Source organism: Terrapene carolina, unplaced genomic scaffold (genome assembly GCF_002925995.2).
Source record: "Terrapene carolina triunguis isolate 2854851 unplaced genomic scaffold, T_m_triunguis-2.0 Scaffold24, whole genome shotgun sequence".
NCBI lineage: Eukaryota > Metazoa > Chordata > Testudines > Emydidae > Terrapene > Terrapene triunguis.
Genome location: NW_020664375.1, coordinates 1,637,818 through 1,657,055, shown reverse-complemented (window position 1 = coordinate 1,657,055; position 19,238 = coordinate 1,637,818). Strand labels below are relative to the sequence as shown.

Sequence of the window (19,238 nt, the reverse complement as noted above, 5' to 3'; positions counted from 1 at the left end):
CAAGTCTGGAGATTTACACTGTTTGGAATAATGAGTGTTCAGCAATTGTCTTGAAATAGCAGTTTGTACGGATGTGGATTTTCTTGGTAATTATAGCCATACAGATGCTTTCAACAACTTTGAGGTGTTGCTAGTCTATTGAAAATTAAGTACAGTAACTCCTTGCTTAACGTTTTAGTGATGGTCTTGAAAAATGCGACTTTAAGCGAAACAATGTTAAGCGAATTCAGTTTCCCCATAAGAATTAATGTAAAGGGGGAGGGAGGTTTTAGGTTCCAGGGAATTTTTTTTCGCCAGACAAAAGACATTATATACATATACAGCATAAGTTTTGAACAATTTTAAACAAACATTTTAATACTGTACTCAGCAATGATGATTGTGAAGCTTGGTTGAGGTGGTATAGTCAGAGCGTGAAAGAGGCTGGATCGTCCAGTTGCTCCTCTTGCTGTTCTTTCCAAAGTGCTGGGGGGTGCTCCAACCCCTCTCCCTGAGCATGCTACGTCCTCTCCCCTCCCCCCCCAGCCTCCTGAATGCCGCGAAACCCCTCCCACCCACAACAATTAGCTGTTTTGGGGCGTTTTGGAGGGTCGGGGGGAAGGCTGCGCATGGAGTCCTCACTCCTCCCCCCTCTCCCCCAGAGCCTCTTGAATGCTGGGAATCAGCTGATTGCTGCAGGCGGGAGGCGCGGGGAGGGAGGGGGGAGTTGCTGATCCGTGGGGCTGCCGGCGGGCGGGAGGCGCTGCGGGGGTGGAGGGGAGCTGATGGGGAGGCTGCTGGCCCACCCTGGTTCCAGGCCCCCAAGGCCAAACAATGTTATAAGCAAACTTTCTGCAACTTTAAATTAGTATGTTCTCTAATAGATCAGTAACATAACAAAACAACGTTAACCAGGACGATGTTAAGTGAGCAGTTACTGTACCAATCACTCACTGCCCCCTACTAATGTGGGAAAAATTTACTTAGACTATCATGCAGTATCACTAAGAGGCCATGGTTTCAGCTGAATTTAATTACTTTACCCTGTATCTTTAAATGTAAAACAACTTCTGTTAATTACCTTCACATGCAGCTTAAATCAAAAAGGGAAGTAATTGAGAACAGGCTAAAGAGATTCAGTAACTTAAAACTTGAAAATTGTTGACTAAGTCTTCTTGTTTTACAGTGCACAAAAAAGTGCAACTGATCCTTCCCCCCTACTTCAGTTATTGAATTACTTGGAAAACTCTATTCAAATTACTCCACCTATAATTACAGTACATTAGATTCTGCTCTCTATAGCACCACTACTACTTAAATCACCAAAAATTAAGAGTGGATTTTATTTTTCAGCATATCAGTCAAGTAACTGAGAAACAGTCAGTTGTAGACACTACAGTCTGATTTGTTCTTAGGAGCATACATGAATGGATTTTATTATGGAACTTTACTGCAGTGAAGTGAAGTTACTGAGGCATTTTCCTGAGTAAACTACACCCTTTGTCTTTCACTATGTCCAGCTTTCATACAGCTAGTGAGAGGTAGAGACCTGCTGTAGTCAGTGGGACTCTCTATGGAAGGATCCCTTTGCAGAATCTAGTCCATAACTAATAGAATTTAAAGGCAAAGTAATAAATGTGTAAACTTCTATTTTAAATTTAATTCTTTAAAATGCTTACATCTTACATACAGCTACAGATGGAGTATGAGATAAAAGGACGTGGATGCTGTGTGTCATATTGGTATTTTACACTGAGTTTTTGAATACTTTGTTTGAACTCACTGTGTGTGATCCATATTTTCTGCGACTTAAGAAAAGTTTTAATTAAAAAAATAACCTTGAGAATTTCACAGGTACCATAGACCCTAGTTCACCCTACACAATGATGTCGCCCAGTCAGCGTGCAGGGAATTGGCCGGGATCTCCTCAAGTGTCTGGTCCCTCACCGGCTGCACGCATGCCTGGAATGTCACCAGCCAATCCTTCTCTCCATTCTCCAGTCCCAGATGCCTCTCATTCCCCACGAGCTGGAACAAGTTAGTTATATTTAACAGTATTATAATTGTGAAGCACTTAAAGTTAATATTTCTAGTTCCATCTCTTTTGTAGCATTTCTTATTTTTATCTGCCACCCTTTTGTAATAAAATAATACTCTGCTACATATATGCATTTATTCTGGCCCAGTGTGAGTCTTAAATAATTAATAAAAAATGGAAAGCAAGTCAAATCATGGTTAACACTGGATCTATTTTTATCTGGTTCTGAAGGTTTTTTATTTACTGAGCTGTTGAAATTGAATATTTGTATTTAAGCCTTTGATACCTCCAAGGTGAGGAGAAGTCCAGATGAATAGCAGCAGTGTGAAGAAGATCTGAAAGTACATATGAGTACAAGAATAGTAAAATGTCACACTTCAGCACTGTAAAATGGTCTTGGCAAGACTGATTTAACTAAATTTCTTGATCACTTCTGCCAACTGATTGAGTACAAAGTTGCCATTTGCTGGCCCTAACCTCTGATGCTTGGGAGAGAAAAAAGGGCCAATATACTAGTTGCTAACATTACTGAGATTCTCTGCATGGGTTGAGTATAATGGTCGTAACTACTTGACTTTGTTGCTATAGCTGGGCCTATGTTGTATGGCAACTAGTGCTGTAAATCTCCTTAAGGAGGAGCTACCTGGGAAGATTGGAGTATTGTGTCCAGTTTTGGTCCCCTCACTACAGAAGGGATGTGGACAAATTGGAGAGAGTCCAGCAGAGGGCAACAAAAATGATTAGGGGGCTGGGGCATATGATTTACGAGGAGAGGCTGAGAGAATTTGGGTTATTTAGTCTGCAGAAGAGTGAGGGGGGAGTTGATAGCAGCCTTCAACTACCTGAAGGGGGGTTCCAAAGAGGATGGAGCTAGGCTGTTCTCAGTGGTGGCAGATGACAGAACAAGAAGCAATGGTCTCAAGTTGCAGTGTGAGAGGTCTAGGTTGGATGTTGGGAAACACTGTTTCACTAGGAGGGTGGTGAAGCACTGGAATGGGTACGTAAGGCGGTGATGGAATCTCCATCCTTAGAGGTTTTTAAGGCCCGGCTTGACAAAGCCCTGGCTGGGATGATTTAGTTGGTGTTGGTCCTGCTTTGAGCAGGGGATTGAACTAGATGACCTCTTCCAACCTTAATGTTCTATGATTCTATAAGATAAAGCAAAGATTAGTCATTAAATATATGAAGTTGGCAGGATGAAACTTCTGCTTTCATGGTAATGCTATTAGTCTTGTTGTTACCTCTTCCTCCAAGCCCATCCCCATTTACTTCTGGGTTTTGTCCATTATTTCCATCCTGTCTGACACCGTGCGCGCTCTCTGGGGCAAGGACTGTCATCTTTGTTACTTTTTTGTACAGTGTCTTCCAAAAATTTGAAAACATAACGTGCAGTCAAACTCTGTACACTTTCAGTAAGTGAGAATTTTTCTATTTCCATCAGGTTCCCAAACAATGCCAACTAATATGCCTCCACCTCGTAAACTACCTCAGCGCTCCTGGGCTGCATCTATCCCCACGATCCTCACTCACAGTGCCTTGAATATTCTACTGCTGCCCTCTCCTACTCCTGGGCTTGTACCAGGACTAGCCGGCAGCTATCTTTGCTCCCCTCTAGAGCGATTTCTTGGATCAGTTATTATGAGGCGACACCTTCAGAGGATCATCCAGCAAGAAACGGTACTTAAATGATTAATTTGTAACTCCCTAACTATTGACTTTCAAGTGTAACTTTCTAAATAGTAGTTTGTCACATGCTTGCATTGTAGGTCTGCTTCATAATAAATCACAAACTATTCTGTCTGAATTGTAATTGCTTTCAGCATCTCAGAAAAAGAGAAAGTAAGAACAGATATCCAGAATGTTGCCACTAATAAATGTTTCCAACTTTCTAGTTGGAACACCATACACCTTCAACATCTATTTTGAAGAACTGTGTAAAATAGATCTAGAATAAATGAAGTTCAGTGATTAGAGTAGGGATTTGAAGAGTCAGAATTCCTTTGTGTTCTATTCCTGGCTCTCTCTCTGACTCAAGCATGAACTTAGGAAAAAGTACTGAATCTCCCTGCCTCAGTTCTTTTCATCAGTACGATGGGCGTAATACTTGCCTAACCCTCACATCTGGGATGTGAGGGCTTAATTAATGCTAGCAAATCTCTATATAAATATAGAGGATCTCAAACTTACATTTTAACTTTCTTGCTTATGCTATTCATGCTGTTGGCAAAGTGAAACAATAGTGTATCAGTCTATTAATACAGTTTAACACAATTTAATCCCCTCCAAATTTAGGCTGACCATATTCTGAAGTCCTTAACTTCAGGAAAACCCACACTTCTAGGTGTGGAGTCTCCTACTTATCTGACTACAGTAAATATCTGGTCCCTCTGTGTAGGCACTTAAGTGTCCCCATCACAGTAGTATCTGAGTTCTTGATAAATTACCTTTCCTAGCTGTATGCAAAATACTGTGTGATTTCTCCTCCCTTCCCTTGCCCTCCCCCTCCTCCCCCCAAAAGGGAAAAATTGTGCAGCCATATAACGTGATAGCTGTTCTTTTAAAAAATGAATAAATAAAAGATGATGAGTGGGGCCCAGATCCTCTGATACCCAGTCCCCACTAGGTGCAGCAGTGTGGGGTGGAGAGCCATGGTGTCAGATTATGGACCCCTGATTTTGGGGGTGGTTATACTCTAAGTGGTGCATGGAGCAGGCTTGGGGCTGCTCTGAACTTTTCCAGCTGGCTGTACATGCCAAGGAGTCACACCCAGCTGGAAATGACCAGAACTCAGCATGCTCCAGCCATACCTTCACCCCTGGGGATGGGGAGGAAGTGCTGAAGATTCCCTCCATGCTGAAGTAATCAACAGCTATGGAGAGGAGGTCAGTTTCTACTCCTTTATGCTTCCAGACCAATGTAAAAGGAGCAAAGTCGGGGCTGGGATCTAGCACTGTTATTCCTGAACGTGATGTTTTTATATGGCCAAAACTTAAGTGGTGCTCTTGTTAAAAGAAACAGCCTTCAAAATTGGGGGGGGAGGGGTCTGAGGAGTGAGTTTGTTCTTTTATTGTTCCATGAAGTACTAATTAGATGCATTGTTTCTGTTCGTACAGCTACAGCTAATAAACTCCAACGAACCAGGTGTAATAATGTTTAAGACAGATGCACTGAAGTGCAGGGTTGCCCTTAATCCGAAAACCAACCAGACTTTGCAGCTAAAAGTAACACCTGAAAATGCAGGACAATGGAAGCCAGAGGAACTACAAGTTTTGGAGAAATTCTTTGAAACAAGAGTATGTACTTAAACAACTAACATTCGGTGTCTTGTTTTGTATGTCACCTTAATATTGGCCTATTCTGCAGCTTTTATTCATGAGTAATTCTCTTGATATCAGTGGAACTAGTGATGAGAGTAAGGGCTGCGGGATAAGAGTAGCGATTAACAGCTATGCACAGTTGTGGTGCTATGTAAATAGCAAATGGACCATTTTTGATCTAGATGGACAGTACTAATTGGTGTATTGTATTACTCTAGGTTGCAGGACCACCATTTAAAGCAAACACGCTAATAGCCTTTACAAAACTACTAGGAGCTCCTACGCATATCCTCAGGGACTGTGTACACATCATGAAACTGGAGTTGGTAAGTTATTTTTTTTTAAATTTTATTGACAACATTTAGTCTGCTGAACTCCAAAGTCTGCACTTGAAATAATAATCTGTTTGTGGTGACTGCAGAATGAATTCCACCCTGTAGTGTAAATGAAGATACAGAATCTAATATTAAATACATAAATTCAATAAAGATGTTTTCACTGTGCTTCTTACTAAGAGGTCAACAAAAACTTGTCCTCTCCCTAGACTTGAAGCATTTGATGAAAATCACACAACTGGGTGTTTGTATAGTATCTTTTCATTGCTATCTCAGTGTAGATTCACAGAACCATTCTCATAGCAAGAGGAGATTAGTTAACTCTTAATTATATGTATATTAAATGTGAAATAATCTGAAAGCTTGAAGAGTCTAGCTCAAGTGTCATTTAACAGTACCAACATGCTACAATAGTCAAACACATGTTACCTTAATATGCCTTGCTTTATCATGTTTTCTGTGGCATGTTTTTAAAACAGTTCCCTGATCAAGCAAGCCAATTGAAATGGAATGTGCAGTTTTGTTTAACGATTCCTCCCAGTGCCCCACCAATTGCACCTCCAGGAACACCTGCTGTTGTGCTGAAATCCAAAATGTTGTTTTTCGTAAGTATAATAGCTGTCTTTATTAAAAGCTGCAGCATGGACAGGGTCTGAAAGAAGAGCAGTGTTACTAACCAGCTAGTAGAAGGGTCAGTTCCGTAAACCTGGCTTCTGTCTGCACATGGCATGGTTACTCTTGGCTAGTAACCATGGGAGCTAAAAATGTTGCTGTTGCAAGAGGCCTAGGGTTGCATACTGTTTTTCTATAATGCGTTCAGCACACTTTTTTCCTTTCTGTGGCTATAAACCCCATAACTATTCCTGCGTACCTTGTTTGGCTAGTCTTCCTTCTTGCTCTCTGGAGATGCTGTGATAAAGTATCATAAAATTAATTGCTTCATGCACTGCTGGTGCCATTCTGTATGTGTCCCCTCTGGTCTTTCTGTTCTTTGCTGAAACACTATGGGATTGTTGCTTGCATTTTCCCAGAATGTTGTGATACAAGTGCGGTCTGATGGCAGGAAAGCCACTGTGTGGACACAAACTGAACTGTGTTAATTGTCAGGTTTAGATGATGGTGCCTTTAACTAGTTACAAAATCAGTTGTACTGGCAGTGCGAATGTGTCCTTAGGAGTTTATCTCAACTATAGTGTCTTGAGACTGGATGTAGATTCCTAATTATTGAGCTGTTATCTATGAAATATGAGATGGGTATAAAATATAGGCCTAGAAATGTTTAGAAGTTTTGCTGCAATGAGCAGTTCTGTTTTGGACAGTGGGCTCATATAAAATGTGAAGAATTTATTGTGTATGAAGACAATGTGGAAAGCTATGGCCACAATTAGTTTTACTTCAGTACCTTTTCTTAGGTATAGAATCTTTGTGACACCTAGTTTTTGTATGTTACTGTATTGAAGGTGTTCCCCACATAGAGATAATGTAAAAGGAAATGAAATAAAAAAGAACCTGACTACAAGCTAGGGCTTCAAATAGCAAGGCAACTATCCTAACATTATGTGTTTGTCTGAAATATACGGTTTCATCGTAATGCACTCTTTATCGTTTTTGTTTTACTCACAGCTTCAGTTAACACAGAAAACTACAGTCCCACAGGAAGCCGTTAGCATTATTGTCCCAATCATTTATGATATGGCTTCGGGCACAACGCAACAGGCAGACATTCCCAGGCAGCAGAACTCTTCCGTTGCTGCTCCCATGTTGGTTAGCAGTATTCTAAAGAGGTTTGCAGAACTGAATTCTCCACGACCAGGTACTGTACATATCCAGTAGACAGAACTCAAGAAGTATTCAGACTTAAAAATAAGTGGGATTTAGTTTTAGTGATTTGTAATGCATGTCTTTGTGGAGAGAGGATCGATCAGCCTTTCTTAAGGTGATTTGCAGGTCCTGATAGGGTTAATTTATGTGTTATTGATTACTATTGAGACCATACCAGTCATTTGTGCCAGAGGGTTGTATTAATGGCACAAGCTAGTTTACTGTTTGTCTAGGAGGTAGAATGCATGTATTTTGACATGGCTTATGCTACTGCAGTCACAGCAACATAGTGTTCATGAGTGGACTCAGTGTAAATAACAATTGCAATGCTGTGGTAAAACATCTGATTTCATGGTTTACCATAGATTAATAAACCATTTCAGTAGAATAGCATAAAGATATATTAAAGCACTGATCAAACACTGTCCCTGTATCATGAAGAATGAAAAAGGATCTGAGTGATTGTTTGCTGAATGTACGCTCTACCAGTGTTGTAATGGGTGCAGTGAAAACTTTCACTTTCTACCAAATGTGCTGTGAAGCTCTTGCATGTAAGTTGTTCGTAAGAATGAGAATTGTTTCAATTTTGCTGCAACGTTTTCATTTAACCACTTTAAAAAAAATAGTGTGTTTTTAAAACATACCCCGATAAGGTTTAAATGATGAACTCAAAGGCTGAATTCTGCTTCTGTTCTAAGTACACCTCTACCCCGATATAACGCGACCCCATATAACACGAGTTCGGATATAACGCGGTAAAGCAGTGCTCCGGGGGGGCGGGGCTGCGCACTCTGGCGGATCAAAGCAAGTTCGATATAACGCGGTTTCACCTATAACCCGGTAAGATTTTTTGGCTCCCAAGGACAGCGTTATATCGGGGTAGAGGTGTATTTATATATCTTAATCTAATTCACAATACTTTTGTTGTGCTTGATGCTTTATTTGGAGTGACAGAATTTTAGAATGTTACCATTGTAAATTGGTAGGGATGTACCTATTTTTATGAAAATCATGCCACGTTCACATTAATATTGCATTTTCTGTTATATTAAACTTATTAGCAACGTAGATGAGTGGGGGGAAAACAAACAAGGCTTGGGCAAGGCTTCCCAGACCTCATAGGGTCCTCTACTTTAATTCCTTCTGTGGCTGGACTCTTATCCTGTGTTAGACCCTTTCTGAGAACTAGCAGGATGAGGAAGAGGGGAATTGAACTCACAGAAATAACTTGAACTTGCACTTTCATTTTTCCAAGGGTCATGTGTGAGAGATCTCAGTCCTACACCACCTCCCCATTTGTAGATTTAAAGATAAATAGGTTTGGGCACTGTATTACTGAGCATGATGTTACATATACAAGGATATGTTGCTTCTACTTGACTAACCAAACATAATTGTTTGTTTAAAATTAATAGGTGATCATCTTGATGTTTTGGAATAACATCTTACACAGTGATAAATATTTTTTTACAAGGAGTTTTACCCACAGTATTTCTGTACACAATAGATTGGAATGCTCAGCTGGGTAAATAGCACTCCTTCAAATAACAAAGTTCACTGAATGTATCAGAAGAGCAAGTTCTCTCTTGTTGAGTACTAGTGGGGAAAAATATAGATATTTCTCTGAGCCTAACTGTAGTACCTCAGTTCCTGAAGTTATGATTAAATGAAATCCACAGTAAAATATTGTAGGAATGCCACAGCATAGGGAACAATCTTCAAAGCTACTTGGTATGTCCAAAATTGAGATATCTGTTCTTTGGTAAATTGAGCAAGATAGGAAGGTGGAGCTCACCAGTTTTTGTAGCTGTGACCATAGATCTTGATGAAATGAGATGGAACACAGCCCACAGAACAGAATGGGGACAAGAAAAAAGTGTATCTGAAAGGAGCTCATGTCTTTGAGTAGGATCCTAGCCAGTCAAGGAAATATGTGGAGTAGGGTAGGGGATATCCTGTGTATTTGAGCCCCATTTTTACCAGGATATAGTGTCTGTATTGATGTGGTTTAAACAAAAAAAAAAAGGGGGGGGGGGCTGTCCCTCTGCTGGAAACTTTTGAAATGCTTGGTGCAATTTGCTGCCATTGTAAAGGTTTAAGACCTTTGGAAAGATGTATAGCTGGGTGGAGAGGGTTCTCCTTTTGTGTCTTTGGAGGGGTAGGAAAGGTTATACCTGTTCCCAGTGAAGGAGAGGGATAGCTAGCTGGGGACAGATCTCTTTTTTACAGGAGGTGTGAATAGGGGTTTCCTTGCTGGGACATCACTTTTGACAAATGCTATTGCAGCTCCACCCACTAGTTGGAAGGATCCGGAGACCCAGAAACTTCCCAGCAAGGCACTAGCTCCTTCTGCTGGTCTCACTTCAAATTCCCCTGCTTGGTGAATTTTCACCACACCAGCCAGAGTGGAACGGGGACTCCCCATGTCAGGGAAAAGAGGGAGAGCTTCCTGCCTGGTTTTAGCCAAGGATGGAGAATTGCACTCCCTGTATTCTAACACCTACTTCCGATCCATTGTCAGAAAACTATAGTTGTTGCAAGAATGTATCCATAAATATGGTTTAGGAAAATGCCTCAAATTGTTTAATTTCAACAAAGACAAATACCTATTGTCTGAATGATTGTGACTATAGCTGATAAATGTTCCATCTTTGTGGTTACAAAAACATACCCACTGTAGGAATGTGATTTGCAGCAATAAAAATGACAGGAAATGGAAAGATTGACTTACCTGTGTTATGCTCACAACTGAAATATTTGAGGAAGGATGACACAAATGAGATGAACTGATTAAAAATCCATGAAGTAACACTTATGGTACTATTTACACTTACTGTATACTATAATCAGTGTTGCCTCATTTTGGCTGTATCTTTTACCTTGCTCTCTCTTTTTGTGAGAGAGTATTTTGTACTCAACTTCATTTTCCTTTTAATAAAATACTAGTAACTGAAAAGTGACTTTTTTGGCAGAGTTTTATTTTCAGGTACCTATTGTTAAACACTGCCTAAATCTTTGTTTCCCTGAAACATTAACTCCTAGTGAATACACAGTGAATCTCTTCCAGGAAAGACTTCCACCACCACCTCCCCAAAAGGAAATCAAATACCAATTGTTCAATAAAAGATTAACCTTGCATTGAAAAAAGGCAGAAAAACCCAAGAGAAACCGTATTTTGTGGACCAGTGTGGTTAAGCTTGTGCCTCGGTCTTGCAAGCTGCTCTGCGCAGGTGAACCCTGTGGGGATGCCAGGGTTTGCCTATGTGGAGGAGCTTGTAGGACCAAGGCCTTCAAACACTTCAATTTTTTTTGTTACACTTCACCTGAGCTAACCTTTTCTAAATATCTGTTTTTTCACTGAGGTACTTCATTTTATTTAGCCAATTTTTGCAGCTGGGTGTACGGTGCAAGGAGATAATGACGTGTCCAAAGTCATGCTGTGACTGTTTGGTTCAGCAGTTGGGATTAATGGCTCCCAGTGCACTCTGCTCTAATCACTTAGATCACGCCATCGTCCCTCAGCAGCAGAACATAACAGATCTTAATTGACACTGCTTAAAAAGCCCAAAGTTAAGTGGAGAGGAAGAATGTATCCCAAAGAACCTGACTAGGCAAAAAGTTGTTGTTTTAAACTCTTTAATTTTTTAAATTGTACCATACCCTTTGCTGTACATTTCCTGATGGAAAGGAATTAGAGAACTGTGTGGCCTGAGATCTGGAGTCTTGCTGGAATAAAAATGAAAATTTCTTGACCTTGGCTTGTGGTGGTTATATATTTTTATATTTTTGTCAAATTCTTCTAAAACAACTGTTGGGGTCATTGAAACTGATCTGCATAAGAGGTTTCAAATAGGGACATTTTGGGGAACTTGTTGCTGGACTTGTTGAAACTGTTCATGAGCAGGGGTTGATTTTGAAGAATTTCCCATTTCAAAAAATTTTTGAGAAATGTTGAACTTGTCCATGTCCCACTTTGACATTTTTGAAACAACAGTTTCATGTTTTGTGTTAAATTTTGAAGTGAAAAGTCATTTCAAGTTAACTTAAGTGAAAAGTTAAAGCTTCAGTTGACCCCATCTAAAACTTTTTTGCATTTCGATTTTGCCTTTTTATCCTGATTTTTAGGTTGGGAATTTTTTTGACATCTTAAATTCTTGTGGGACAGGAAACCATTTCCCACCCAGCACTAGTTTTAAACTTCTTGATTTTTTTTAGATGTTTAGTTGCTGCTCGTAATCAGCTACTATATGTAAACTTCTGTCAATTTCTTGGAAGTTTTTATGAAACCAAATCTGATAAGGTGCAGCACTCGTAAGCTTTTTATGAACAGGTTACAGAAGAACTAGAAATTCCTTGTATGATAAATCATCCCATGGATTCATGAGACTCAAAAGGTATTAAAGCCTTAATACTAGCTGCCACTAGTTTCTGGCAGATTTATGGCTGGCCAGACACTGTGCTGAGAAATTCAAGCTGAAATTACGTTACCTGACATATTCACGAATTCTAACTCTGTTGGAGTGAATGGGTTTGGAAACTTGAACCAGAGATACAAAAACAACATTCCTGAAATGACCTATTCATGCAGGCTAAGTCCCTGAGGTCAGTGGAATTTGCAAGTCTTAATAAGCACTATCTTTAAGGCTCTTTCCCTTCTAAAGCTAAAACCATAGTCTAAACAATCCTTTAACACTGGTAAACCTGCCAGTGTGGGTCAATTATAGTTGTTTAGACTATGTTAAAGTATTACATAGTATTTAAAAATCAGAAAGCACTATGTGAGCCCCAGAGTGGAGCGAGCTTGAGTAGCATACTTTGCTTGTTACAAATTAAATTGAATTAACCCCTGATTGTTTAATTCATTTTTTTCTCTGTCATGCTAACTTGTATTTTTTTCCTTTTCCAGGTGAATGCACAATATTTGGAGCTGTTCGTGATTTAATGGTTAATCTTGCCCTAACCCCTGGTGGGCGCCCATAGACACTTTTAAAACAAGGCTGAAAAACAAGAGACTCAGCAGCAAAAATATCAATCTCTGAAGTAAAGCCTTCAATTAAAAAAAGGAGAAAAGGACATTTTGACATGTCACGTTTTTTTTAAAGAGCTAAATATATTAAACTGGGAAACTTTCAGGGATGCACTTTCATCAAATGATCATCAACCCATAACTTTTATATAGTGCTCTTGTATAGTGTGTTTTAAGGGATACATTTCAGACTAGGTAATAGATTAAAGTGTCAGCTTGCCGCTAATAGATTTAATATTCTGTTTTATACTAAGATTATGGAAAATGCCAAACTTGTTTGTTTTTGTTTTTTTCTTACGTTTTGGTGTAATAGAATTGGGTTGTTTGTTTTTTTTTTAAGGCAGATCTGTCATTTTGAATACTGTAAAACTGTGACAAACTTTATATTGAAACTGTATTTTAATATTACTGCTTTGAATCTTTAAACAAATTATTTGGGCTTGTTGTAAACATGACCCCAAAAAAGCAATATTTAATAAACTAGATAAAAAACCTTAAACTAAGATTGTATGATTTCCATGAACTTCTCCCCCTCTCTCTATTTTATCACTTTAGGAAGTGAATCGCTGTAAAATGTTTGACTAAAATTTGATATACATGTTATTGTCTTAGATGTGACACATTTTATAATTAAAAATACTATCAGGTTTTTTTCAGCCACTTCAGATCATTTGCCTTATCTCCTACATGGCTGTTTGCGTTTTTGGCCCCATCCTTTCTCTGCCCCCAACCCTGTGGAAGAAATAATTTTGCTCCCCAACAATGACTTCTTCACTCTACCAATAATTCTGATTATTTTTAAATCTTAAGGAAACTGTACTTACATAGTGTATCAATTCTAGTTTATAAACACTATTTAAAATATAAATTTAGTTTGTTTTTATCAAAGTGAAAAGAAACCAAATATACATAGCAAAGGCACGTGATATAGTGCGAGTAGGCATTTTTTTCTCAGTGCTCCTGCATTTTTGTTCTGCCTTTCATTTTAAAGACTCCACCCACCCATACTGCAGTTACTATTGAAATCCTTAATTTTGCGTAGAATGTTGGAATAGGGGTCAGATGGTGGAGGGAGGAGAAGTAGAAGAATTACGAAGCAATCTTATTTTCAAATTGTGTTCAGTGAAGTTGGACAAACTGATTCAGGAGAGCTGAAGTTGACTAAGAAAAGTGAAGAAATAACTTCATGTTTAACTTCTCAACTTGGACACTACATTGGGAAATTGGCAAGTAAAAGGAAGGTATGAAAAAGTTTGTCAGTCTCAATGAAGATTCTCAAATAGTTCTATTGACTACCCATTCATCTTAAGAATCAATTCCAAACTAATTTTAAAATTCCTCCATGGGTTTACTCTTGCCTGCTTTATGGACTTTGTGTTTCTACTCCTCTCTCTTTAGCAGCTGCTTCCTGGGCTTTCTACATGCATCTGTCCTTTTTGGTGGAAGAGCCATCTCCTCTGAAGTTCCTGCTATCTGGAACATCCTTCACGTTGGTCTCTGCTTCAAATTTCAGCTATTTTTTTTTTTCTTCTGTGTATATTGGTCTCTTTCTCTTGTATTTATCTATTATGTAAAAGATGGTTAAACTCTCTACACTTGAAACTTTTAACCTAGTTTATTCATTCAACTCCTGCCTTCACATCCAGGTTGAAATTAGAAACTAGATGGGGGATGCACTAAAGATGTCTGCAGTAGAACAGAACTCCTGGAGCTGAAAAAGTATTACATCAGATACTAGACTGGGCTACTATTCATGGTGTGATAATTCCCATATTCACTAGCTGCCTGCCCTAAGGAACCAGCTTCTGGAGAAGGGGGTGTGATCATTGTTTTACTAATGTTCAGGGACACAAGTGCTGTAAGACAGAGGGCTTTGGACGGGTTGAGCACTTTAGAAAGACACTTACACCCACTTGCCACACTGAATTATTCCCAGAACATTATGGTTATGGAAAGTTTTGGCAGTCCATTTGAGTAACTGAGAATACTGCCTTGGAGCACAGCACTTTCTGGTACTTTCTGACTCTGTTTCAGACAAAGCTGCCTACTGACACAAGAATGAGATTGACAATGGAAACATAGGGGGCTGAATTAAGGTTGCACAGGCAACCTTAATTCTGGTATTTCCTAACTTCTGAGTGCTTTGCTTGGCAATCTTAACAGTGGGTTTCACAGATATTTGCTGACAGCAGAGGAATCATGAGATTCAGGTATCCATTCCATGTTCTGGGGGGGAATGTGCTCTAGTGGGCAGACTCTGCTCATTTACCCCAGGCTTGACTCCTGGCCCATCCTCTCCAATCTGTTTTTCTCCTCTCTATGCCCCACCACTGGCCACTCGTCCAAGTCCCCAGTCTCTACTCCTTAGGCTTCTGATCCTGGTCCAATCTCCTTGCCAGTAAATCCTAGTCTTGCTCCTCCGAATGTCTCGTCCCAGTCTCCTTGCCTAGCCTGTGCCAGTTCACTCTCCAATCCCCCAGTCTATCTCTCCCTTCTCCACCCGTGATTCCTGTCCCTTCTGGTTCCCAGTCTCCTCCTCCAGCTTCTCATCTAATCTGTGTCCTCACTTCTCCTGGATCCTTGTCCCAGTCTCTGCCCAGCCAGCCAGTTTCTGCCCAGTTCTCCCCCCACATCCCAGCTTGTCACCTCTCTCTCCTTGCTCCATTAGTTACCAGTAGTCCTGTCAGCCTCAAGTCCCAGTCTCTACTGCCCAGACTTCTTGTCCCAATCTACTCCCCCACCGCCCCTCCCTCACAACACCCTAGGTCTGAATCTTGTTGTCTGCATTTGAATCAGGAAGCTTCATCCTCCATGATGCTTTGGTGCCAGCAGGAGGTCATTATGAGCACAGGAGGGACGGGCTCCCTGCTCTCAGTTCTGATACCCTACCCCAACCTTAAGCAGCAATGATAGTGAAAGTGTGGCTTTGCTCCAGTAGCCTGGGGCTGGAGCAAGCCTAGTTGCTCTATGGAGATGTTGCAGGTGTAAGAGTTGTGAGGAGATGGTGCATGCTCATAGAGTTTCTGTTAAGCTCCAGCAAGTCTCCACTGAGCACATGCAAACTGCTGTTCTTCTTTGAGCAGTGTCCCTGTTGGGCGCTCCACTTTAGGTGAATCTGCGCCCGTGCACTTGTAATTGCTACTAAAATTCTCCAGTGCCTGCTTGGGTCGCAGATGTTCTGTCCCTGTCTCGTGCTGTCTCAGGCGGTTACATAGTGCTGTGTGACCAACCCTCCCTCAGTTTCTTCTCCACCGCCCTGGGCTTGAGATGTAACAATTGGTAGCGCCTCTGAGCTAATCTTAGTCTATCTTTAATTTTAGAATACTAGTTAGTTAATCAATAGCTAATAGTTTAGTTTATTACCCTATGCCTTCCCCGTTCATTCTTATTTTTTTTGTTTTTATTCTTAGGAATTTAACTTTCAGATATTAGGATACACCTTAATATAGTACAGTTAGCCTCCCTCATGCCTGGCTCTCTGGGTTTTAAATTGCCTCACTTGCCAGTCCTCAATCCTGGTGTCTGACGGGCACTCACAATGTGTCTGCTGCCTTGGGGAGCGAGACATACCATAGAAGTGCTCACGCTGGCACAATCTCAAGGCTCGTGCCAGGAAAGCTAGGGATCTACAGCAAAAATTCCTCATGATGGAGAAGTCTCTGCGTCTAGCGTCTGAAATCACAGACACCTCCTGGGCACCAATGGCGGCATCTGACAGAGGTTCCCCACCACCCTCTCAGAGGAACACTCTGCCAAAAAGATGACAAATAAGTGGTCTCCGACCTCCTGTCCTCAGGAATCTGCCAAAAAAAGACATTCCCGAACTCGTCAGACCCCATCGGTACTGACCGCACCAACACCATTCATCTCTGAGGTAGCTGGACCATCCAGTACAATGGGTACCATGCAAGGCAAAGACCCTAAGCAGGCTGGCTGGGAAAAAGGCACTAAAGGGAAACTATCATCCCTGCCTTGGTACTGCTGGAGCTGCTCAAACATGCAGCACTGAGCAGCTTGGCAGTGCTACAGTCTGTGGTGCCACCTTCTGCCTCTACAGCACATGGTGCATGACCCTCGTCACCGACAACTGCAGTAAAGGCATCGGTATGGCTGACAACACCCTCCTTGGTACTGATGCTCTTGGTACCGCAGCGATTTCTTCTCCGTTACGATATTCTAGTCTCCTTGGCACGGGAATCTCCACTCCTTGGTTCCGACCTTACTCCACCACGCTCGGTATTGTGCCATCTTACCACACCACCCAGATCAGCTCCTCCTTCATCTAGCAATGAGGATGATGATATGATGATGAAGGGGAAATCTACTCGTCCCATCACTCCTCACCTATCCTCACCGCTACAAGACCAGATCCACCAGAGCACCATAAATACCAGACCTGAAACTCAAGGATGGTACAGACACCCATGGATGCTGCCACGTATGGCATTTCCACCACAGTGGCCTTACTGGGACCCATGAGCAGCATACTACCCTAAGCCTCCCAGTCCACTCAGGGAGAGGTCAAGGCATTTTTCATCACCCTCTGTACCTGGGCCCTCTGGACCTCTGGAAAAGGCAGTCGAGGAACTGGAGGAGACCAGATTAGGAAGTCATGCCGCCAGATGCCAATTTTACATCCTCCTCTCCGGATGAAGCTATCATGCCCCCACCACCCATGACAGGGATTGACTTTAAACAGTTCCAGGAAAACTTTGAGGATTGCAGATTCCCTGGAGATACTGTTGGAAGAAGTTGCGGAGGCCCAACATAAGTTGTTGGACATCGTCCAGACTTCAACCTCCTCCAAGATTGCACTCCCAATAAACGAGGCTCTTGTGGACCCAGCCAAGACCATCTGGCAGATCCCAGCAACAATTCTGCCCGCCTGCAAAAGAGCAGTTAAAAAATACTATGTCCCTTCCAAGGGAATGGAATTTCTATTTTTACACCCCCATCAAACTCTCTGATGGTAGAGGGCGTGACCAAGTGGGGCAGACAACACCATTCCAGATCCAGCCCATATGACAGGGACTGGAAAAGGTTGGACTTTTTTGGATGTAAAGCTTACTCTTAAGCAGCCCTACAGTTTAGGGTCGCAAACTATGAAGCACTAATGGCCAAATACAGTAACTCAGATTACTCAATGTCTGTCTTTATTGAACACATACCTGAGGACAAAAAGGAACAATTTAAAGCATTTATATCCGTGGATCAACTCCTAGTTCGCACAACTTTACAAACTTCATTGGACTCTGCAGACATGGTGGCACATTCCAGTGCCATCCTCATAGTAATGCAACAAGCTTCCTGGCTCCACTTCTCTGGTTTTCCGAAAGAGGTACAACCAACTGTGTCCTGTTGGAAGGCCCCAAGCTGTTTGCAGCCAAAACACGAGTCCCTTCACACTTCGAAGGACTCTTGAGCAACACTCAAATCTTTGGAGACACACACACACACAAAATCGGGCAAGTATTACTTGATGCAAAGATCTAGATCTGCGACCTACACACCCCCTCAGAGGCAATGTGACCCGCAGAGGCAGAGACCTGCAAGACGGAGACCACTCACTTCCCAGCCCTCGACATCCCAATAACTTACCTCTAAACAACAATATTGAGGGTTTGGTCAAGGACCAGAGACACCTGCCACTTTTTCTATTGCTGGACCCATCCAACACAATCCATCCATTCATTTCTCCACCTCTCGATTGAAGGTGGCCTTTCTCATCACTATCACATCCGCCCGATGAGTAGAAGAACAGGGCCCTCATGCCACACCCCCTACACAATATTTTTCAAAAACAAAGTTACCCTAAGACCAGATCCGAATTCTTAGTTAAAGTAGTTTCCTCATTCCATTTGAATCAACCCATCCATCTCCCTATCGTTCTTCCCAAAACCTCACGGGAATAAACAAGAAGCAATGCTTCACATCCTGGACATCCGAAGAGCGCTAGCATTTTACATTGAGAGGCCAAAGTCTTTCAAAAAGTCACTAAAGTTATTTCTTTCCATCACAGAATGATCTAAGGGGGATGCCATATCCAAACAGAGGCTGTCTAAATGGATCTCCAGATGCTTTTACCTTTGCTATCGCCATCAACAGCTACAGCCCCCACCAGGGACCCGAGCGCACTCTGTCTTGATAGCCTTCCTCAACAATGTACCAATTATGAACATTTTCAAAGCAGCAATCTGGGCATCAGTCCATATGTTCACACAGCATTATGCCATAGAGCAGCACTTGTTGTCAGATTCTTTACTGGTAATTGTGGTTTTATCATCTGCCACGACTGCAACTCTGAAGCCACTTTCTTCCATAGAGGGGCACTGCTCTACAGTCACCTAAAGTGGAGCACCCACAGGGACACTCCTTGAAGAAGAGAAGGTTACTCACCTTGTGCAGTAACTGAGGTTCTTTGAGAGAGTTGTCCGTGTGGGTGCTCCACTACCTTCCTTCTTCCCCTCTACTTCAGAATTTTTTTGCACCATAGACTGTAATAGAGAGGAAACCGAGGGAGAGTTGATTGCACAGCGCTATGTAACCATGTGAGATGGCACAAGATGGAGGACAGTGCATGTGTGACCCAACCAGGCACTGTTGTTAAAAATCTCTGATTACAAGTGCAGGGGTGCAAATTCACCTAAAGTGAAGCACCCATGGGGACAACCATCTCGAAGAACCTCAGTTACTGCACAGGGTGAGACACCTTCTGCCCCCTC

At 41.6% G+C, this 19,238-nt stretch overlaps 1 protein-coding gene across 2 annotated transcripts in view; it reads left to right on the top strand.

The window, feature by feature from the left end:
- The window catches only part of LOC112116984 (mediator of RNA polymerase II transcription subunit 14), a 56,856-nt gene extending 44,371 nt beyond the window's left edge, over positions 1-12,485 (top strand). For both annotated transcript variants that reach the window (XM_024214776.1, XM_024214774.1), the window contains exons 25-31: positions 1,834-2,016; positions 3,459-3,694; positions 5,131-5,310; positions 5,553-5,660; positions 6,149-6,274; positions 7,293-7,482; positions 12,397-12,485. In XM_024214776.1, the coding sequence (XP_024070544.1) occupies positions 1,834-2,016; positions 3,459-3,694; positions 5,131-5,310; positions 5,553-5,660; positions 6,149-6,274; positions 7,293-7,482; positions 12,397-12,470 (1,097 nt within the window). In that variant the 3' untranslated portion in view covers positions 12,471-12,485. The remainder of the gene's footprint in view (positions 1-1,833; positions 2,017-3,458; positions 3,695-5,130; positions 5,311-5,552; positions 5,661-6,148; positions 6,275-7,292; positions 7,483-12,396) is intronic.
- Positions 12,486-19,238: the final 6,753 nt, after the last annotated feature.